Source organism: Zingiber officinale, chromosome 1B (assembly GCF_018446385.1).
Source record: "Zingiber officinale cultivar Zhangliang chromosome 1B, Zo_v1.1, whole genome shotgun sequence".
Classification (NCBI taxonomy): domain Eukaryota; kingdom Viridiplantae; phylum Streptophyta; class Magnoliopsida; order Zingiberales; family Zingiberaceae; genus Zingiber; species Zingiber officinale.
The window spans coordinates 163,836,382-163,859,182 of record NC_055986.1 but is presented as its reverse complement, the minus strand read 5'-3'; the positions used below and the strand labels follow the sequence as shown (position 1 = coordinate 163,859,182).

The following is a 22,801-nucleotide window of genomic DNA, read 5'->3' as shown; positions in this document are numbered from 1 at the left end:
CTATCATGTCCTCTCCTACTCCTTATTCCAAAAGTTACTGGTTCACATTGAAGATGACTATAGGATCGCTTAATTGAGATTGCATGCCTTTATTTTCTATTATTTCGAGTAATTCTTTCAGTCTATCATTCAAATGCGTATTCTCTATTGTTAGTTTCTTGATTCAGTTTGCTTGGATAATGTAGTTACAACATTCCTTATTACTTTGGCTTCCTGTTTTATTGCCCTCAAATTGTGACGTCTCCATTGGACGTGGAATGTCATCAACGAAATCAAGGTTCTCAACCAATGATTTTTCATATTGGGTAAGGATTATGTCAATCATAACCTGTCAAATTATAAAAACACATATTAAAAAAAGTATATTAACCTAACTTAAGTGACAATATTCAATATTTACCTATTCAGATGAGACTCGGTCGAACAAACTCATCACCTTACTAATATGTGAAGGAATATTTCTCCACTTATTTATTCGTGCTCCTTCAATTTTGTATGATTTTTGGATTGGAGTATGCTCCAAAAATCATGTCTGATTCATCATCACAAGTGCTTGATATTCATACATGTCCACAAAATATTATCAAATCTAACATAAAAAATAAACTCACTACCAAAACACCAGTAAAGCTCTTTAGGTAAGGGAGATTGGTGTTGGAATGTATTGTCTAAGTTGATGAAAATATGTCCCCCAATCTTAGGTAATTGTGGAGTTATAAATTTATGGATGACTTCAACCCAGTTGAATTTGAATTTAACAAGATTCTCAAAATCATCTACTATATCTATAAGACATAAAAGGACCTTATATGTACTAGAAGAAAATAATATATATATATATATATATAGAGAGAGAGAGAGAGAGAGAGAGAGAGAGAATTTACAAAATAATAAACCACCATCATCTTATTCGATGTGATTGACATAAAATTTAAGCAACTTCTCAATTTTTGATCTGGTAGCTTCTTTTTTATTTGAGAAGTAAGTTAGAAAGAGGTCATCCGATGCTTTAGTTGAATTGATCGGAACTGAAGCACCTCAATCTGCAATACCAAAAAACAAAGAAACGTCTCTTCTTGTGAAGGCAACCAGTACACCTAAAAAATTTAAATGATTAGTTGACTTCTACGAATAGATAAATAAGTATTAGGCCCATGTTGGGCCGGTATGATCACATTTCAGGCCTACATTGAGCCAAATATGGGATCGTGTTAGGCCAATATTATGCCTGATATGTGATCATATCAAGCCCACGTTGGGCCTGATATGAGATCATATCAGGCCCTTATTTGCCATTGTACCCCACTACCAAGGTCATTAGTTGACTAAAATATTAACCTTTTCAAAGTATTTTATTTTACTATACAACTAATTCATGATTAAAATTCACAATTATAAGTTGTACTTGAGAATCTAAAGGATTGAGAAGTTGAATCCCAATTTTGAAATATATTGGCTAATATACCACGAATATGCTGCATATCTTGTATGTCCAAGAAAATACTAAAGGGTGACTGTTTGATTATCGGTATATGCCGATCATGTAAAATAACAAATCCATGATGTCTTCCTTTCTTTATGGATGCTTGAAAAAAAACTTTTAAAGTAACCTAAGACACTGTTCCAATACAATTTATGTTCAACATCAATTGAACCCTACAATTTAAAAGTATTAACCAAACTAGTTGAGCTTTTCAAAATCAGAGAGTTTCTAAGATGATACCTTTGCAGATAATTAAACAGTAGAGGATGATACACCCGACTCACTTTCTTGCGTCATTATGAAAGGAGATTATTATTGAAACCCCTAAAACCTTCACTGTAGAGTTGCGATCAGTCTGGATTTTGGTCGAAAATGCTTGATGTCACTTGAGGGGCACACGAAAACACTTACATAGGGTTTCAGTGGGGGACAATTTTGCCACTAAAATAGAGCTGCAATTGGAGAGTTACAAAGAGCGACGAGGCATGCACAAACTAAGAGAGGGAGGGAGAAAAATATTGACTCCATATACCATCCAAACCATCACTATTATTTTTAAATCAAAATTATTTAAAATATGATTCGGATGCCTAGAAAATGACGACTGAGAAGAGGAGGTTGACGGGAGGAGTAAAATGGAAATTCTATATCATTTTACTATGCCTTTAGGTAAATACAGAAGTATGATACACCTTTTAGTAATTTTTAGTTGGTGTTTGGTTGGTGGGTTTGGGAATGAGGGAATGAAATGATAGTAAAAGATAGTATTTGGATTGTGGATTTGAGAATGATGATTTAGGAATGATTCCCATATTTATGAGAATCATTCAAACTCATATAACTAGGTGGATTTAATTTCCATTCTCATTCTTATTATACCTTATTATTAAATTCATACCTATAGTCATTCCAATAATTTAATTATATATATATATATATATTATAATATAATATTACTGCAATAAATGTTTTTTTATTAATTTTTCAGTTATTTAAGAATTGAGTTTTAGTTTGATAATTTTTTTAATGATAAATTTAATTAGCTTCATTGATTAATATTGGAGTCATCGATTCGACCTGATAAAATTTTCCTACCGGTTATTAGACTAAATTGAGAAGTACTCACGGTGGATGGTCAAGAAGCCTAGCATCTTTAGTTGTGCGCTCTATTTGGAAGAATTTTTTTTTATAAATTTGTTATAACTGGGGATCGAATTGTAGGTGTTTGGGTGATAATCTGGATATCTTGTCATTGCACCATAGTTCTTGATTAAATTGGGAATGCTGATGAAGTTTAATGAAACTAATTATAATTTAAACCATTAAGATATTCCTTTAATTTCTCAACTACTTTTCGTTATCACGTTGTTGAAGTGACAACAAGCTCTAAGGGTGCTAAAAGGGGAAATTTTGCCAACAGTCCCTAATCATAATTTAAACCATAAAAACACAAACCCTCTTCCACTATGACAAAAAGCTCTTCTGATAAAACGTTACAAACCTGAAACTGCAACGAGGAACGCAAGATCGCCAAACTTTATAATGCTATATATAAATTGAGCATGCAGAAAACCAAAATCAACAAAGCAACTCGATCGAATTGTAGCTAGTCACAACGCTAACCATGAGGGAGCGGTTTCATGCTGCAGTACTTCTCCTGCTCCTGCTGGCCGTTGCTCCCCTGATAATGCCTCTGCCTGACCCAGCCTTAATCCTGATGACCTGCGGAGAGGTGGCGATGTCCCTGGCGCCATGCCTGCCTTACTTGCTCGGCTATGAGATCCAGCCGGCGGCCGTCTGCTGCGGAGGCGTCCGCGTGCTCAGCAACTTGGCGCTCACAGCGGGCGACCGCCGTGCCGTCTGCAACTGCCTGAAGCAGGCGGCGGCGTACGTGCAGAGCCTCAAGGAAGCCAACATTGCTGCGCTGCCCGCTTCATGCGCCACCCCTATGCCCTTCCCTTCCAGCTCGCACGCTGACTGCAACCTGTAGTACATATTACACATGCATGCTGTTAATTAGCCTCTGCTTCTATCGATCTATTAATTGTTCTGATCTGATTGATGCAGGATATCTTAACATGGACTACTGGACGATCTAGTGAATAATAATTAAGCACGTCATGCATGCATGGGGATTGAATACCTTGCCATTATCATGTATCTAACCTAGTTACATAATGGTGTGCTGTTGCTTAATTGTGGTTTGTGTACCACTGTTGGTGAGATAATGGAGTGAAGTTTGTGTATGAATTCGTCTTCTATCATTCTTGCGATAGATTCATGTGCTAGACGACTCTGATGGACCATGATCCTAGACTAACTGACTTGGCTCATAGTTAGTAGCAACACAATCAATCGAACCAACAAATTGACAAAACCAACTTGCCTTGCCTACCTGGATTAGCCTTGACACACTCGATCCACCTTGCTCGCCCATTTTGATGACTTGATCGAAGTGACCGACTTCATTGTCATGGTTAGACCAACCGGCATGTTAGGCTCGTCTACCCTAGCTAGGCAGCTCACCCCTCTTGAATCAATTGGCTTACTTATAGTTTGCTTGTACGGATCAGATTGATTGGCCCAATTGGACCATCTAACTTGCTTGCCACATTTGGACTGCCCAATTTGTTCAATTTATCTAGCTCAATTGAATCATCCAACTCGATCAGACCATTTAAGTTTAACTGAATTGCTAGACTCGACTCAGATCAAATTCAGAGCCGGCCCCGGGAGGGTCAAGGTGCCGTCGTCGCATTTAAATTTAACCTAACTTCTTTCAATAGATTAATTCAATTTGACTTATAATTTGCTCACCCCTACGTTAAACTGAAATAATGGTAGAAAAAGAGAAGATTATCCTTATCAAAATATGGAGAATATTTGTGGATCGAATTCTGTGGTTTTTATTAGTTCTCTTTTTTTCTTACTCCCCTTCGATATGGCAGTGCCGATGGTTTCCTAATTCTATGGATAAGAAGAAAAAAATATATGTATGTAAAAAGGTTTGGGATGTAGAACTGCAAGCCAACGGTTGTGGATGAGAAAGCAGTGTTGGAGATGCACTTCTTCATGGCCACCTCCAAAAGCTAATCCAAAACCCACCCCTGAAATGCCCATCCCACCCCCCTTCCTCATCGTTTGTCTTTTGTAGCCCTAGCTTGTTCTAACTCCTGCAAACCAACAAAGGAATCACCATCTCACATCCCCAGCCCATATATTTACTGTCCTCCACTCCACACCCTCCGTAGTTTCATTTCTCCTGGTATCAGCGAGCAAGGTTAGTTTCTCTCTTCTTTCTTTCTTTCTTTCTTTCTTGCAGAAATTTGTATTGAGTTATTTATTGTCTCTCTTTTCTTTTCTGTAGGCTGTAAAACCATGAGCATGGAGGTCACCAACGTGATGGAGTATGAAGCCATTGCCAAGCAGAAGCTGCCCAAGATGGTGTTTGATTACTATGCCTCGGGCGCAGAAGACCAATGGACCCTGCAGGAGAACAGAGAAGCTTTCTGGAGGATATTGTAAGGAATACCTTTTATGTTTTGCTAGCTTTTGTATCAATCTGTTTTACTGGTTATAGGAGAAAATTAACCAGGTCTAATAACAGTTTGTTGGCATCTAAGGTTGAGTTTAAGTCCTTGACCTTGTTTGACATTATATATGTTAAACTTAGATTGCACAACCAGTTGTCAAAAAATCTTCCTGAAAAGAAAAATACTCAACTTTTTTTTTAAAGCAATCATTATCTAAGGTCTCTTCTTTGTGTTTATTTAGATTAATATGGATTTAATCTATGCAATCATAATCTATCAATAATAAGCATGATTCAGCTGAATGATTTGACCTTCATTATCTGGTCTTCCTTTATCAAGACACTTAATGGAATCATGATCTACTTGGTGTTCTTGGAGATTCTATCTTATGTTGCGTGATGTTTGATTCGTAAAACAGATTTCGCCCACGCATTCTCATCGACGTCTCAAAGATCGATATGACCACCACTGTATTAGGATTTAAGCTATCGATGCCGATTATGATTGCTCCCACTGCCTTTCAGAAGATGGCCCATCCTGATGGTATGATGTCAATTTGAGGATCATTGATGAAATCCATATGAATTTCTAAACTGATTAACCATATCAGATTCTAAGTTTATGTTACTGCTTTCGCAACATTACAGGAGAATATGCAACAGCAAGAGCAGCATCAGCCGCAGGCACCATAATGGTTTGTTCTTTTCCTTTGTACGTTTTGTTAGCTACGATTGAAGTATCATAAACTTAGTCACTTTAAGGTTTCTTTTACAGACACTCTCATCTTGGGCTACTTCCAGTGTGGAAGAGGTTGCCTCAACAGGGCCGGGAATTCGATTCTTTCAGCTCTATGTAAGCTAACTTCTTGACCTGATGAGTAACTTCAGTTCCTGTAAGTTTTCATGATCTCAGCTTATCTCATTCCTCTATTACTTGTCAGGTCTACAAAGACAGAAATGTAGTTGCACAACTCGTGAGAAGAGCAGAAAGAGCTGGGTTCAAGGCCATAGCCCTCACTGTTGATACTCCAAGACTTGGCCGGAGGGAAGCCGACATCAAGAACAGGTACAGTGGGTTCTTATGCAGTTTACAAGTAAAAAAGGAAAAGGTCAATCTTAATGTAATACTTCAATTACAGATTCGTCCTGCCACCATTTTTGAGCTTAAAAAACTTTGAGGGTTTGGACCTTGGGAAGATGGATCAGGTGAGCCTTGTAACCGATATTCTTGGAAGAGTTGATACACCTATTTTCTTGATTAAAAATGTCTCTGGTTGAATTGTAGGCTAATGAATCTGGGCTTGCCTCATATGTTGCTGGCCAAATTGACAGAACACTGAGCTGGAAGGTATGCATGCTAATTCATCTCATGATGCTTCAGAGACCAATCACTACTGATACTGATCCTTTTGAACTATTTATAGGACGTGAAGTGGTTGCAGACAATCACTACTATGCCAATCCTAGTGAAAGGGGTTCTCACTGCAGAGGACAGTAAGCATTCTGATCCTTGAACCTGAATGTTTCCTTTAAGTCGAATATTAGACAGACATTTTCGACCTTTCACTCCCAACATGCAGCGAGGCTGGCCATTCAGTCTGGTGCAGCTGGTATTATTGTATCCAACCATGGAGCTCGCCAGCTCGACTACGTTCCAGCTACCATCAGTGCTTTGGAAGAGGTATCTGCTAAAACATTCATTCCTGAAGCAGAGTTTGGGATATTACTGACAAAGCAATGGTGCCAAATTCAGGTTGTGAAAGCTGCACAGGGCCGCGTTCCAGTCTTTCTGGACGGCGGAGTGCGCCGGGGAACCGATGTCTTCAAGGCTTTAGCTTTGGGGGCTTCTGGAATATTTGTAAGTAGAAAATGGATGGCCTTCGTTCTTCGAGTCCAGTATGAACTCCTTGATGATATATTTTTTCCTCTCTCGACTGGTAACTAGATTGGAAGGCCAGTGGTGTTTTCTTTGGCTGCTGAAGGCGAGGCTGGCGTGAGGAAGGTTCTGCAGATGCTTCGCGATGAATTCGAGCTCACAATGGCATTGAGTGGCTGCACCTCGCTCAAGGAAATCACACGCAACCACATTGTGACTGAAGCAGACCGTGGCCGTCCCTTTCCGAGGCTATGAATGATTCGGAAGACGGACTCGTCTCTCCATAAAGCCAAGACTACAAATGAACTTAGCTAGCACCTTTGAAATGGTCTGAAGAACGAGTGTGAAGAAACTATCTCTATCCCCCACGCGGGAAAAGTTCTTCATTAAGCTATGTTTTAAGTTTTAACTCGACAGTGGAATATGTTCAGATGGAAATTATATATTCGACATGATCTGCAGAATAATATATATATATACATACACGTGTGTATTGACTTAAACGGTTCATATAGCAAATAGGAGATGACCATTCATCAAAGGGAGCTTGGAACACCATCTTGTGTCGAGATCAAGAAGACCTACCAAAGTTTGTCCATCACAATTTCATCAAGGTGTTAGTTCGACGATACTCCAAGTGATCAAATTTGATTAGGTTGTTTTGATGTCTTTAGTAAAGAGTTTAAGATAAGTTTGGCATATCAAGTGTAAAGAACTTGGAATAGTGCACAAATGAGCTTGTGAGCCTTAATGACTCGACATAGTTGAGTTAATTTGTTGGATGGCTCAATGCAGTTGAGCTAGTTGGGTGTTGGTTCAATAGATTAAAGGCATTGCACAAAAGAATGATGGCATGTAGAGCAAGTTTGAAGAGTTTGGTGTACGCTAAGGGGGGCTTGAAAGACAAGAGAAAGATAACATGTGAAAGAAGTTTGGAGAGCTTGGTATAAATGAGGTACTGAAGATTGGAAATAAGATGTACTTAGGGTTGTCCAAAATAAAGGATAAGGGTAAAGGAAGATGCATGAAGCAAGCTTAACACATTCGATCAATAATTGGACATAAAGAGAACTCGAGAAAAACAAAGAGCATTGATAAAATTGGCCAATTTGTATACAAAATATCAATATCAGCTGTGGATGAGCAAGTAAAAGCACACGTACGACTAAAATCTGAGAATCACAATTACACAAGAGAAAAGGATAAATGCACTCCTCAGTCAACAAGAAACTAAACAATCGACCACGGGCTCTGAACATGAAGTAGCAATAAAACAAATCCGATGGACAGACACAGTCACTAATCAAAACCCACGCAATAGAACAAGCTTGCAGAATAGTAGAGTCCAGGAGCCAACTATTCACATCAGAAGAGACCTTAGAAGAATTTGTTATACTGGCTGGTGAGAGAATCCCTGAGGTTCGAGTACAATCCGAAGAGAGAGTACTGCTTCAGATTGGACACCTCGTACCATGAATTGAGAACGGCTTGGTGCTTATCAGTACCTGAAAAGGCCAGTTGTATACCTATGCTGCAGTCGACAGCACCCTGGGGTTTGCAGCTAGATGTCTTGATTGCACAAACTTGATTGTTGAGGCAAACAAAAGCTGACTTTGCGTTCGAACAAGAATTGCAACCATCTCGCTTCCAGTACAGGTTCTGGAGTCTGCCCTTCTTGAATTCAAGAACCTACACAGATGAGAAAGAGAGAGAGCGAGAGAGAGCATCACGGGTAGGTGTGATAGATATTCTTCATGGCTTGACACAAGTGGAATCATACCAGAGTAAAGCTGGTTACTGCATAAGTGCTGTTACCAATAAAAATGGGAATGGAACGAGCTGCATATTTCCGGCCGGCAAATGCAACCATGAATCCCCCATTGGCAACCTGTAATGCGTAAATTTCATGGATGATGATCCCCTCTTAATCTTATGAAGGAATTTTTCTAGATAAATCAAGAGGATTCATATTTCTCTAGCTTATTTTTTCCTATTTAATGCCAACATATAATATCAAGGTTCACTGGAAAGCATCAGATATATATTACAACGTGCAATAGGAAAAGAGAGAGTTACATCTAGCAATAATGTCCTTGAGACTAAAGAAGCGTCCTTGGATGCTTAAAATGCAATAAATATCATAAATGAAAATTGGAAACATGGATAATATGTCAAATATCCATTATTTTACAAATGGGAATGTTGACTTCCTGATTCGAAGAATATCTAGTCAATTAGCACAGCTATAGATATCGAGGGAGTGTATCATCTATGTTGGATACTTAGCTTGTAGGTCAAATGGATTTTAACTTGGTGGAAAAACAAAAATACAGCTTATCCTCCACGAGATATTGCACTCTGATTCTGACCCCTAAAAGAGATTTTTTCCAATTTAACCACCTGAATTTACCTCTGTTAGCACTTAATCTCTTCTTTCATCTTCATAAATTCCTCCCTATCCTTTTTTCCATCTCCTTCTCGATCTGCATGAATTTCTCCCATCTTTCACTTCATATCCATATCAATGAACTTTTCTGATCTTCCTCCTCTTTTCTTCCTTCTTCTTCTTCCTCTACTACTACATCCTCTTCATGAACTCCTTTTCCATTTTCCTCCTCTTCACCTTTCTTCTTATTAGTCCATAATGTATTTTTCTGCAATTGGCGCTAGGGTTTCACTTCTGTGAAGTCTGATCTAGTGACATAAGCATTCGTTTCTATGTGCCTTAGAAAATCATGGGAAGAGGGACAGTGACAGTTCCCAGGGCTTCTGCTTCCCTCATCCTCCTTGTTGGCAGGGTTGGGTAACAAGGAGGAGGGAGAGAGCAAGGCTTGGGCAGGATAAGAGAGGAAGATAGCCAGATTAAACTTGATTGAGAAATACTATAACTTTGCACCGTGCTTCAATGCAAACACAATTCAATAACTAGGGTGGATAAGAAAGAGGCTAAATAGTCACGGTTTCAACCCCAGAGAGCAAATTGACAAAAAAAAAAAATAGGGCATCAGTGCTTTACTTATAAAAGTGACACCATTGAGCATTCACAATGGAAATTGAATAACTTGAAGATAGAGTGATGGATGATAGTTATTTATGTGAGGTAATTACTCCTCCCAACTTAGGAGCAAAGAATGAGCTCAACCAACTATGCTACAGATTTGCTACATCATTGGATCGAATTACTTCAAGTAGTAATCGGGACTTTAGATCTACCCTAGCATTTCAGCTCAGAACCTATGCTCCATTTAGTGAGCAAAACATTATTTTTTTGTTGAAAGAAAACATCCAATTTCAGTGTATCCACTTACATGATAGACAAAGCAGCTACATATTAATTTTTCCTGACAAGGATTCCTAAAACTCAAAGAAGCGTATAAACAAGACAATTCCAAAAAAAAACATCAAAGATAAACTTGAAATAGCATCTATCATCAATTTCTTATCAACACATACCATAAACAAGAACAAGCCAGGTTAATTCCTACTATAATTATTAACTTGTAATCACATACATTTTCAATAATTAAGACAATTCTAGAAGACTCAGATAAGGTTCTATCAATGCAAAAGTACTTAGTAGTCACAAAGAATATAACAAAAAACTTTAAAAAGTAACACAGATTATCCATTAGCGAGTGAAGTACACAATGGTCTAGTTTCTCCATGACCTCACCTAGGGTTGTAATGGGTAATGCGCCTCAATTTTGAATGGGAAATGCTCTTGACCATTATTTCAAAACTGACCACTCATGAGTACACTAGGGTCTAGTTTCGCCATGACCTCACCTAGGATTGTAATGGTAATGCACCTTGATTTAGAATGAGAAGGCAACGCCTTGACCATTATTTTGACTCGCTCAAAATTGACTACACTCATGAAAAATATATATAAAAATATTTAATGCCACTTGTTTTTCATCATCATCATTTATCCCAAGTCTTAAATAGGGTTGCTACATGAATCTTATCCCTCCATTTCCATTCAGCATTACTATATATGACTATATCCCTAGTAATATTTAAATTAGTATTGCTCTACCTCTTCTATCTATCACTCTAATACAATCTATTGTTTATCTTCAAATATATTCATATCATTTCAACCCAACACCATGCCCAAGGGGAAAATAAAATGATGCATCAACCTTGCCTTGTGCACCTGGGTCAGCCTTGAGACACCTTTTAACAACACTAGACTTGACATTGACCAATGGCCTCAATCTTTGGGGTTATGACAATTCCATAAGATGGTGTGGAATCAGGCATGCTCGTTCTACACTTAACACCTCAGCCTAGACTAGTGTCAACACTGAACATCACACCCAGGGTAAATAATTTACACCTAGTTTGCATTGGGCACCTAGGTGAGACTCAGGGCGGCTTTAACAAAAGCAGACACGGTCACATGGAACCGACCAGTGGTGTCTCCATCTGGTGGAATATGAACACCACTTTGAAGGAAGTGGGAATTATCTACACAAGGCAATGAGTCTTTAGTGAGTATTACTAAAGAAACAGGATGGAAACAGCTAAATAAACAGGATGGAAACAAGATGAACACAACTGTAAATCTCTGTATGATTTTCAATTTTTTGGTAGATTATCTTTCTTTTCTGTTATATCTAATCACCCACTAATCTTTTTCACTCTATTTACTTCTCTTTTAGATTTAGATTTACAAGAGATGTGCAAGAAAATTATGTTTATAGTTAATTGATGGAGATCTAACAAATGGTTACTCCTCTCTTGTCTCTAGTCCTTTTCTATTATACTCAAAAGACTTTTGATCTTCTAACATTACTGTCTTTTCTGATCACAAATTCACAATTTTAACAACTTGCTATTGTCATTCATCAGTAATACAGTCACCAGAGACCCTGCATATAATTTATACTTATATTTGTCATTCATCTAAGAGCTTCAGGTCTTCCTCATTATCCTGCAATTTATTTTACTTATAAGACTTGGTCAACTATGGAAAGATCAAAAAACATGTGAAATTTGTCAAAGATTCCTTCATAAATAATTGAAAAAATCAAAGGGAGTACCTCCAGTTTCTTTTGCTTCGTATTCCAAACAAAATTTTCCCACTACTGATCAAGTTAACCAACAAAGATCACAAATAAACCCTAGATTCATATCCAGACACTTAAACATGAAAAATGCAGCCAATCGGACAGGAAAAGAGAGATGCGCAACGGATCCGGGCATACCGACGGGCTATTGCTGGTGTTGATAGTCAAGATGGAGATCTCGTCGACCTTGGGGCGGAACACCGCGATCTGAGCATTACCGGAGGAAAGGGAGAGGCGACTGTCGCAGGGCGACAACTGGGCGCCGTTGGAGTAGAACGACTCGCGATTGTCTAAGGCGAGGCCGAAGGTGAACCCATCCCGCCGCTGGATCTTGGAATCGGCGCAGGGGGTGAAGACGTGATTCTCGTTACCAGCCGCCGCCACTGTCGCCAGAAACGCCACCACGACCGCCGCCGCCGCTACGACAGCTCTCATTCCGCCGTCGATTTCTTTTCCTCGCTCACAGGAACAACGGATCGCGTCGTCGGCGGTGGACTGGCCGAGCTTGACGACGGCTGGGTAGTCAGATGGGAGAAAATTTGCATGCGAATAATTTGGACGGTCAAGATCGAGGGGGACAGAGATCAAGGGCGTCAGTGAGAGAGTGGTCGTGTGCTAGCGTTCCGTCTCATGAAGCTGGATCTTTAGAGGTCACGGCAACAAAACTTATGCGGCTTTCCAAAAAAAAAAAGCACGTGCATGGCTCAAGGGCAGGTCACAAAATAATTTTGTTGAGTTTGATAATTCAATTAGTTATTTTTAACAAATAAAGTATTTATAGAGAGAAAGTATTTTTTTTATACAATATATATGTGGTTATTCCCCCAGGCCCCAAGAGATTGTTCCTCTAGATTCTTTTTCTAGTATGACAATCTACCAACTCAGCTATCCGACAGGCGACGTTAATTTATTTTTTTTTGAAATATAGATCGTTGATGATTGTGAAAAAAAAATATTCCTTTGACTTTATTGAACATTGACCATGAACATTGCTTCTAAAGATCAACTTCTCCAATAGGCGACAGTTCGATTAATTGAGCGAGCTCCATCTTCGTCGTGTCCATAGTTGACTTCACTTCACAAGAGTCCTCAAATGCTTTTGATCTCATGAACTCCACGGACGCCGCCGCCGCCGCGCTCGCCCCGGCCGCTGGCACCGTAAGCGCCTACGGTGGCGATGGGATCCGGTACGCCCTCGGCGTGTCGGTCAGCGTGCTCCTCGTCATCGTCACCATCACCGTCGCGTTCAGGTATTGCACCAGAGCCGGCACCGGTGGATCCGGTCAACAGGCGGCCACGGACGTTGAGGCGGCGGCGGGGCTTGACGAGGCGACGCTGATGAGCTACCCGAAGGCGGTGTACTCGGTGGGCGGCGCGGCCTCGAGCTGCTCCATATGCTTGTCGGATTTCAAGGAGGGGGAGGTGCTCAGAGAGCTGCCGGAGTGCGGGCACTCGTTCCACCTGCAGTGCGTCGACCCGTGGCTGAGGTCGCGCCCGACGTGTCCGCTCTGCCGCACGTCGCCGCTGCCGAGCCCCATGCCGATGCCGCTCGCTGAGGCCATTCCACTAGCAAGGCAGCTATGAGATGAGATGCAAATATCTATATAAATTGAGACGAACAGGGGAGGAAGAAAGATCCAGAATTTGAGATCTTGAGCAGATGAAGGGAATCATACAGCAGTTGTGAAGTTATTCAACTTTGATTTCTCAGCTTTATTAACTAATTCTACATACTTCGATTGTAAATGCTCGCCGTGTCCTGTAAAAACTTAGATAATCTGAGCTCTGAAGAACCAAGATTAATGCATCATTTTTAGTTTTTTGCAAGGCCTTCAAGACCTTTGGAATCATAACGATCTCAGTGGTCACCGTTCTGTGAATTGAATAGGCAAATCCAGAGATTCTTGGATCCACTGGAACAGCTCTGTTCATTAGGCAGCCTTGGCCTGCTGTTGACTTCACAGAGACTGTTGACATTAGACAGGGATGTTGGGTCACTTTTGCTCTGTGAGTAAACTTCTATAGGATAACCTTTTTGACTTTAAATATATTGACTATTCCAAATTCGATGTGTCCATTTAGAGTCCATTAAACTCTCTCCTTTGAGAAATATAAGAGCCCATTTATATGAAACCTCCCCTAACCCTATGTTTGGGAGGAGGTGAGTAAAGGGGAAGGAAAGGTAAACATGCATAAAAAAAAATTTTACACTTGTTTGGGAGAGAGTGAGCCATGAAGGGAAAGGGGAGAGAAGGGTAAAGCTTCCCCTTGCATGCTCGGGAATCAGCGAAATTCCTTACACCCCAAATTGGGGTGTAAGGAAGGGTAAGGAAAAATTATTCCAATTTTATCCTTATTTATATTTTCACATGCAGATTTAATAAAAAAATAAGAGGATATTTTTGTAAATTTATATATTTAACCTTCATTTCCATCCCTTTCCTCTCAAATGAACGTTCCCTCCCTTCCAAACAAGGGTAAGATAAATATATTACTTTCCCTTCCTTCCCCTCCCTTCCCCTTCCATCCCTTTCCATTAATGAATCTTGCCTCACCCCATCCAAACAGAGGCTTACAAGCATCAAACCTTGGTTTACTAAACTCAAAACTATATTATAACAAGCAATTCGTTCTTATTCTTCTCTTCTTCCAAACAAAGACATGGAGATGTATCTAGGAGTCCTTTAAGTCACAAATTAATAAGATGAAACTGAATGAGATAAGATTAGAAAGTTCTTCTTCTTATCAAATAAAAGAAGAGCAAATGAATCAATATTATCCAAATGATAATTTTAATTATAAATCTCAGAATTTTATTTTATTTTCCCATTTCTTCAATAATTGCTGCCTGCACTCTCCGGTTTCTCTTTCTCTTTTCTCATATCGGTGCTGGCGCTGTGAGTCCTGCAAACCCTGTGGGAAGTGACGTTTCAGATTTACGTCGAGGGTCGTGTCCAACCATGAAACGTCACTCACCTATCTCGTTGTCTTTTCACCAGCAGGCATGGCATGCATTCATTTATCATCAAAACGTAAAATCCGTTTTCAATTATTGAATTTACTGAAATCAAATTAAACCCTGCCATGTTGGAACAAAAGCAAACAAAAACAAGAACGCATCCTGGTCGAGGAGAAGAGGTTAAGGATACATAGATAAGTCGGTTGAGAAGAAACAAGAGAAAATAGTGGGTGATTCAGTGTTCTACAACAGGGGAATTAATGTGTCAGTGGGCATTGTAAGAAGACCAGGTGGGGAGAGCAGTCAGGCAGGCGGCAGGAGGCTGCAAACACTGCCATGAAATCCAATGCGGATTGAGAGGAGATGTAGGCCTATAATTAAAGTGGGACATGGAGCCCGATGTTTGTGGCGCTGCAGAAGCCACCCACCCCGCGTGCATCCTCCTCCTCCTACACAGTAACACTATCGCATATCCTTCTTCCTTTTTTTCCTTCCTTCCTTCCTTCCTTAATTCACCCCTCGAAGCACACGCGCCCTCGCATGTAAACACTCCCGTGGTTCCACGCGCAGTACCTTTTGTCCTTCAGCTCTTGTAATTGGTTTCACAAATATGTACAACTTTTATCATAATTAATGGTAAGAACTTGGAAGGCAAGAAAGAAGCGAAGAGAGAGAGAGAGAGAGAGAGAGAGAGGGAGTCCTGTTTGGTTTGGAGGGAAGTGAATGCCAGTGACCTTTGCACATTCTGAATCACTGTTGATAACGACCCTTCACTGCTATCCAACAACCTCTCTCTCCCTGTATGTCTGAGTGTCTTTACTAGCTATGTGATCTCCTTGGAAAACGTCAATTGCATTGAAATATTACTACGCGGGAAGAGTTGAAATAATGTATCTTTCATTTTTCTAACCATTTTCGAGTGAAATTTTGCCTTCTGATTAACTTCTAATCTCGTACATATGCGCTTTATTGCAGTAGTGTTTTTTTTTAAAAAAAAAAAATCTTATCCTCAATACTCTATGGTTTCAGCAATTGAATTTTCTCAGGAAAAAAAAAATCTGTGCTTTTTGTTATTTTCCCTAACTCTCTGATTACAAGTCTGCTTCAGGATTTATTTATTTTTCTTTCAGAAATACACAGACCTCTTTTGGGATGGATTTAGAAAGTGATTGGTATGCCAACTAAATGTGGAAGCAAATGAATTATAAGCTGCACATATTTTCTTAACGAGAAGGCTTGAGTTCTTATAAGGATATAGTATTATCCTTATGAGATGCGCAGTTGACTAGTATAATGGGATAAAGGGGCAATTTTGATGGACGCATGTACTCGGGGAAAAAAATTTCTTCTCAATTAGTGATAAACCCATAATTTATCTCCCTTCATATAACCTTCTTTAATAAAAAATAGTTTAAGGCATTTTTGATGAAAAAAGGTGTATTAAAAAATATGTATTAAAATTTGATAACATGATTTAATAATAGATCCATCAAGGTTTTATGATAATATATCCTAATTATTAACCCTAAACCTTAAATACTAAACCAAGAATTATAGATATATAAAATATATGCTTTACTTTTTCCGCTATGATCTAGTAAATTCTAAGCACTTATATGATTAAATAGTTAACCAAGTTTATATTCCAAGTAAATGCCTTAAATCTTATAAAAAAAAATTCAAGCAAATAAAAATATCAATTTATGAAATATAATTAATGTGAAGCAGACACACTGAAATGAAATGAAATGACATGCACTCAAATAAATATCAGTTATTTCTAACAATAGTAGGAAGTCATATTGCATTATCAAAGTTCAATATGGAATTACATCCAGTAATATGATCATATGATCAATTATATATAATATATATATATTCTTAATAGAAGCCAGGGCCTTTTCCTCCCCTTGGTGCTCCTATGCCTTCATCAAGCTTCACTTGCTTGTTGCTACCATCAAGGCTCAGCCCAAAATGAATGTGAGGGAAGTGTGCCCACTAATTTTCATTTAAAAAAATTAATCATCAAGGAAACATACCAACATATTAATTACTTTGTATGCTAAGGCAATCTAATGAATCATGAAGGGAAACATAAAATAATATGTGGATAAATTAGTATAATTAGCATGTGTAATTATATATATACTCACATTCTTTGCTGCAGCACTGAAAGCTTCCTTATGACTGATATCAGGATTGCTGGCTTTGATCCTGTGTATCTCCTCCCTTGCATATATACAATTGATATACAACCATAATTACAATCTAAATTATGAAATAAGCATAAGTGTTAAATTGCTTCAATCTTTTTTAACTTTAAGAAAAATAACCAGAAGATATATATTGCAGTTAAAGCAACAAAACATGAAACATTTCTGAATTTAGATTAGATTTCATTTATGCAATTTATTACTATTATTCCTTCTAAAAAAAAAGATTAAATCAATGGTCATTCCTATTATTGCATTCTCACCTGATAAACCTGTTGTATGCAGATGGAACACGTTGCCTCTTCTCTGGAGCTAATAACAAAGAAAAAAAAATATATTAAAAAACTAATTGACTGAGCATTAATCACTTGAATATATAGGGATGAAAGACCGAGACATGCTGTTCTACTGTTTAATTGATAATTTTATATTTAGATTAACGTAATATGCTGATTTACTGTTTAATTGATAATTAATCCTTTATATATAACTCCAAAATTGTTTAATTAGGATTAGGGAATAATGAAGGTGCTTACCATGTAAGGCCACAAATTGCTGATCATCCTGGATCGAGTACATCAAGGAATTCCTAGTATACTTTGAGGAGGAGCCAAGATCCAACCTATCACTTTGGGATCCAAAGTTATAGTTCTGCACAGCATCGAAGAAGTTATCAAACTGATATTGCGAGACATATATTTTTCATGAACAGGTTTAACTTGGAAATCATTTGCCAAGAACTAGTGAACCAATATAAATTGACCTGGAAAGAAAAGGCTTGAGGTGAAGCTCCCAAGTTGACAGACAGCAGATTAGAACAATGGCCACATCTCACGGTCACAATGTTGAACACGTTTCCAGGAACACTAACCTGAATCAGTAATAGCAAACAAATTAAAGAGATGTAGTTAGGTCAAAAGCTTGCAAATTAATACGAGTGATTCCACTGCCCATGCGATCTCAGTTTTGATTACCATGTAGCTAATTAAAGCACCAGTAGGAAGAATGAGGAAGAAGAAGAGGAGTGGTAACAAGAGTACTGCCCTATGGATAAAATAAGTCACCTAATTTGCATGTACCATTGTTTCAAAGAATTTTTTGGGGATTTCTTTTGTCAATGTTTGTCTTTGGTAGCTCCATTAGAATTTTCTCACAGAGAAGTGTATAGTATAGTGAGCTAGATAGGCTGGCCTCTCTGAAACAGCAGAAAGAGGAGAAAATGAAAAAGAAAAAAAAAATAAAGGAAAAGAAAGTTGCTTCTGCAAGTAGCCACTTTATTCATACAGCTGACACTTCTCTGAATAAGTGAAAGCAAGTAAAGAAACCACCATCTTCACTGACAAAGTTATTTATAGGAAAATAGTATTATGATTCCGGCTTCCATAAAATTTTAGAAGCTAATTTGATGAAAATGATCCAAAACCCTAGACTAGATATGTTTCTGGTTGATCAATCAACACATAGCCATTTGAGAATATATTTGCTGAACAGATTCTCAGATCAACATAATTTTTAGAGCAGAAGGTCTTCAAAAGTTGATATATTTTGTTTTAGGGTTTCTGCAGAATGAAGTATGTATGTATGATCTAACTGGACAATTTCAACAAAAATTAGAACAGCAAACTTGTGGAGGATCCTTTTTTTAATGCAACTGGTGATCTACATCCACACTATTGCCTTAGCTAGTAGCTCTAGATCCAATACATAACCTAGCTTGCTACTGATTGCAATTGCAAGTGACTAACCATGAGTACTAGTCTTCTCATATGGAAAATTAAATACTAGAGAGAGAGAGAGAGAGAGAGAGAGAGAGAGAGAGTACCGCTAGGGTTGTGTTGCAGAAGTTGCAGTGGATGTAGCAAACCTGCTCATGTATGATCTGGGCTGACATTTTTAATCTCGAGATGAAGCTGTCTGCATATGCCAAAGGATATATTTGGGGAAGATGATGAAACTGATGCAAATTTATATATGCTGAGAGATGTATGTATGAAGTGAGGGCTCTCTCTCTTTTTTGTTGCTGTTGTTGTTAGATACTGTTTACTTAACACTAATGCTTTGGGATTATAGGATATTGGAGAGGCAAAAAGGATGATGGCTGGGGCTTGGCCTGTGGTGGTGGTGGTGGTGGTGCTGGTGGAAAAGATTATGATTGAATGAATGAGTGGGTGGCAGTCTCTGTCCCCTCATTAATAATCCTTCACAACCCCACATGTTTTGCCTAACTCCTTGCTCCCATTTTGTTGTTGCATTGCCCCCCAAATCCTTCTGTTAGCTAAGCAACAAAAGAGCACAGTACAGCACTATTCACTAGCCAGCAGCACATCTGTACAGTATGTCTAACATGGTGCCCATTGTTCGATTGAATCGACTCTAAATATACTGATGAATGAAAGACAAGATGAACTCTCAGCTAAATATATATGCAGATATTACTCTCTTTTTTAATTTTCTTCTGAAAAATGAAGCAATGTGTCATATTCTGATGACTGATCAAAGGTATCACATTCAAGTACTGCTTGTCTCTGCATGCATCATATATGCTATTTACTTGCGTGATTCAGAAACATGACGAATCCATTATTGTGGATCCAAGTTAAAATTTATGGATCAAACTTAATAAATTGGGTTGTGTTCCATATGTCCTGTGTGAACTGCCATATTAAACTGTATTGGGTCTACTAGCTAAGCGTCATAGCAAATCATTATGAGACAGCACATCATGATGATAGATGTAATTTTCTAGTGATAATAATTATCAATGATATCTTTGAATCATATTTATTTGATTGAAGGATTGTTATGTGTGTAATTCGCTTTGCTGTGTTTCATCTGATAAGAGTGTCCTTATTTTCAGAATACCAAATTTATAATATTGACTTGACAGGTATGAGCCATTAGCCTTTATACATAGAAAAATGGTCAATTTTATAATACTAGAGACAGATTAATTTCCATCTTCAATAGAAATTTGTTATTATAAGAATTTAGATTATTTTAAAAAATAAAATTAAAAATATGTGAATCTAAATTTTAAATTTGATTTCTCGAATTTAAATTTATAAATATTTCATAAAATTAATTACAAAGGTTAAAATTCATATATAGCCTGGATAAGAATTTACAAAAAAAAAATCAAGTTTTTTATTTTTTTAAATATATATATATATATATATATATATATATATATATATATATATATATATATATAAACAAAGAGGAGCTCAAGTCATGATACAAATTTCTTTTCACTGATTATATATGCTCATCATTTTTTTCTTTGGTAGTTAAGAAGAGCATAGAGAGTGATAGTTGTTTTCATAATTAACACAAGCAAGAATTTAATTTTTATAATTCGTTATAGGATCTGATATATAGGATAAGTTTTAAAATTAATATAATTTTCAATAGATAAGAAAATCAATTTATTAACCGCTTAGAAAACTCAACTATATATTCACTTAAACAAGTTTACAAATCCTCTCTTATTATAAGCTCATAATTTACTATATAAATCTAAATCAGTAGACTACAACTCATGCACTAAACAGTAGGCCCGATATATATAATTTACCAAACAAATGAATGATGGGATTAATTAAGGACACTACCGATAAAACAAAAAATAATTGCTAATATATAGGAGACGTCCTTGACAACACCATATGAACAAAATCCAGCCACTCCGTGAAGTGATAGGAACACAGCGAGTGCAACTCACCACAAAAGAATTGCTTCTCATCGTTGCCAAACATGTGAGATATGACTGCAACTGTGGTCCCTTAATTTGGCTTTGCTACATTTACACTACACAGAAAGAAGAAGAAGATGTTAATTTGGACCAGTCGTCGTCTTTAATTAGCTGATCGATCGAGTATATATATGATATAATTAATTACTGCGATGTTGTTGCTCGATTGGGGTGCTGTGCAATTGCATGGAAGAGCTAGCACTCCGTTCTGAGTAAACGGCTTCAGACAGATGGGACAAGAGGGAGCAGGAGAAAGATGTCGTCTCTTTGAACGAGTACTGGCTCTTTTCATGGGACGAGACTAGACGATATATATCAGGATTGCAATCTTTGCAAATTGTTTGACTTAGGAAAAAAAGAAAAGAAAAGGAGTTGATCAGGATCATTATATTAATTATTATCATTTCTATAGCGAAAAAAAGGAGTGCTCATGCATGACCTGTCTCTCTCTCTGAAACTGTTAAGTTAGATGGAAAATCACAAGGGGAAAAAGGAAATTAATACTCATACAAAAAAACATATAAAGTTAGATCAGTTACGTACGTACGACTACGATTGGATGTTACTTCCCCTTCTATCAAAGTAAAGCTATGGTGTGCCCCTTGGTGTAGCTGCAGGGGTGCTCATGTAGTCACCTGTTGAGAAAAGAATCGTTGAAGAAGAAAATCGAAGAGAAAGAAGAATTGAGAGAGGAGAGAAGATGACAATAAATTATTGTGGTTCGTCGTTATACTTACTCCACAAATGGGCAAGAAGTTTCTGTTGAAAATGCGAATAAAATAAAGAAATGGAGGAGAAGAAATTCTATTATACATATGTTTTAAAACCGCATTAAGAGTCTTTTGGTTTTAATGTTGATTTAGATTATGATACATGTATTGATGTTGTGAATATATATATGGGAGATACTAGCTCTCTCTCATGCGTGGATGTGTAAGAGTGCAAATCCAAAACCCGGATTTGTACTGAATCAAGTCGACTTGTGTGCGAGCATGACCTGCGTGCGTCAAATGCTGGTCAGACCGGTCAAGAAAAATTTTGCCCAAGTGAATGAACTAATATTTTATCACCTGAATCTCTTTTTGTTACATGCGCAAGAATGTAACGGAAACATTAAATTCATTAATGGCGATTATATAACATCTCAACAATAATGATTGACATTAAATCTATTTATAATGACGACTCTGTAATGTCTCAGCAACATTGAACACCCTGCTAATTCAATTTAAGCAGCTCAAAACAATGCAAATTCACATTCAACTCCTTTCTTAGCTTCAAAACCAACTCAACAGAATTTTCAACAAGCACCTACTTCAGTTCCAGATTTAACTCAGAATAGTTCTATTCCATTTCAACCAGCTTCTTCAAGTTTAGTCCCAACTACATATCAAATTTTGGGAAGAAATCTGGATTAGCAAGGTGCCGAGACTACCATTCCATTACTTTTTCCTCAAAGAAGAGTTCAGTCTAGGAAGAATATGGAAGAAGAGAAGACTAGAGAGTTCATGAGGGAGTTAATAGATTAGTGGTGGAAGAAGAGAATAGTAATGATGTCATCTACCTAACTTGAAGGGGAGTTCAACCAACATTTTCCCTTATGGTGTTATTGAAATTCAGGAGGTTGTTATTGGTCAAATATTTAAAGTGAATGGCCACAGACTCAAAAATTTCATGAGAGAGTTAATGGATTAGTGGTGGAAGAAGTGAACAATAATGATGTCATCTATCCAACTTGAAGTTGAGTTTGTTCCATTTCACACTTGTCATTTGTAGATATCCATTTCTTTATTCTGTTGCATGAATAATTGCTTTGTTTACATTAGCAATCTTTTTCCTTTCATAAATAGTGAATTTGGGTTTTGAAAATAAATTCTTCATTGTAAATATTATTTCTTTATGCTTGATCATT

The 22,801-nt window shown here is 37.7% G+C and overlaps 5 protein-coding genes across 6 annotated transcripts; 3 read left to right on the top strand and 2 right to left on the bottom strand.

The window, feature by feature from the left end:
* The first annotated feature begins 3,107 nt into the window (after window positions 1-3,107).
* LOC122044247 (non-specific lipid-transfer protein 1-like) lies at window positions 3,108-3,473 on the top strand. Its single transcript, XM_042604768.1, has one exon. The coding sequence runs from the start codon at window positions 3,108-3,110 to the stop codon at window positions 3,471-3,473; it is 366 nt and encodes a 121-aa protein (XP_042460702.1).
* A 1,130-nt stretch (window positions 3,474-4,603) lies between these two features.
* On the top strand, window positions 4,604-7,374 carry LOC121988566 ((S)-2-hydroxy-acid oxidase GLO1-like). 2 transcript variants are annotated; one of them, XM_042542055.1, is made up of 12 exons: window positions 4,604-4,763; window positions 4,851-5,004; window positions 5,435-5,559; window positions 5,664-5,710; window positions 5,791-5,868; window positions 5,957-6,081; window positions 6,155-6,221; window positions 6,301-6,363; window positions 6,440-6,509; window positions 6,596-6,696; window positions 6,769-6,873; window positions 6,961-7,374. In XM_042542055.1, the coding sequence occupies exons 2-12, from the start codon at window positions 4,862-4,864 to the stop codon at window positions 7,144-7,146; spliced, it is 1,110 nt and encodes a 369-aa protein (XP_042397989.1). In that variant the 5' UTR covers window positions 4,604-4,763; window positions 4,851-4,861; the 3' UTR covers window positions 7,147-7,374. The 2 variants fall into 2 exon arrangements, with proteins under 2 accessions (XP_042397989.1, XP_042397998.1); XM_042542064.1 differs by lacking the exon at window positions 4,604-4,763 and having other exon boundaries at window positions 4,914-5,008.
* Window positions 7,375-8,027: 653 nt separating this feature from the next.
* LOC121988561 lies at window positions 8,028-12,614 on the bottom strand. Its single transcript, XM_042542040.1, has 3 exons — window positions 12,105-12,614; window positions 8,672-8,779; window positions 8,028-8,580 (listed from the first exon to the last, which is right to left on the bottom strand). Exons 1-3 carry the CDS (start codon window positions 12,399-12,401, stop codon window positions 8,269-8,271), a joined length of 717 nt encoding a protein of 238 aa, XP_042397974.1. The 5' UTR covers window positions 12,402-12,614; the 3' UTR covers window positions 8,028-8,268.
* A 359-nt stretch (window positions 12,615-12,973) lies between these two features.
* On the top strand, window positions 12,974-13,826 carry LOC122016965 (RING-H2 finger protein ATL70-like). The gene has a single exon (XM_042574443.1). It carries the CDS (start codon window positions 13,074-13,076, stop codon window positions 13,548-13,550), a length of 477 nt encoding a protein of 158 aa, XP_042430377.1. The 5' UTR covers window positions 12,974-13,073; the 3' UTR covers window positions 13,551-13,826.
* A 2,838-nt stretch (window positions 13,827-16,664) lies between these two features.
* Window positions 16,665-19,298, bottom strand: LOC122016877 (protein YABBY 2-like). Its single transcript, XM_042574339.1, has 6 exons — window positions 18,961-19,298; window positions 17,902-18,009; window positions 17,675-17,789; window positions 17,402-17,450; window positions 17,079-17,154; window positions 16,665-16,923 (listed from the first exon to the last, which is right to left on the bottom strand). The coding sequence occupies exons 1-6, from the start codon at window positions 19,027-19,029 to the stop codon at window positions 16,807-16,809; spliced, it is 534 nt and encodes a 177-aa protein (XP_042430273.1). The 5' UTR covers window positions 19,030-19,298; the 3' UTR covers window positions 16,665-16,806.
* Between the last annotated feature and the right edge of the window lie 3,503 nt (window positions 19,299-22,801).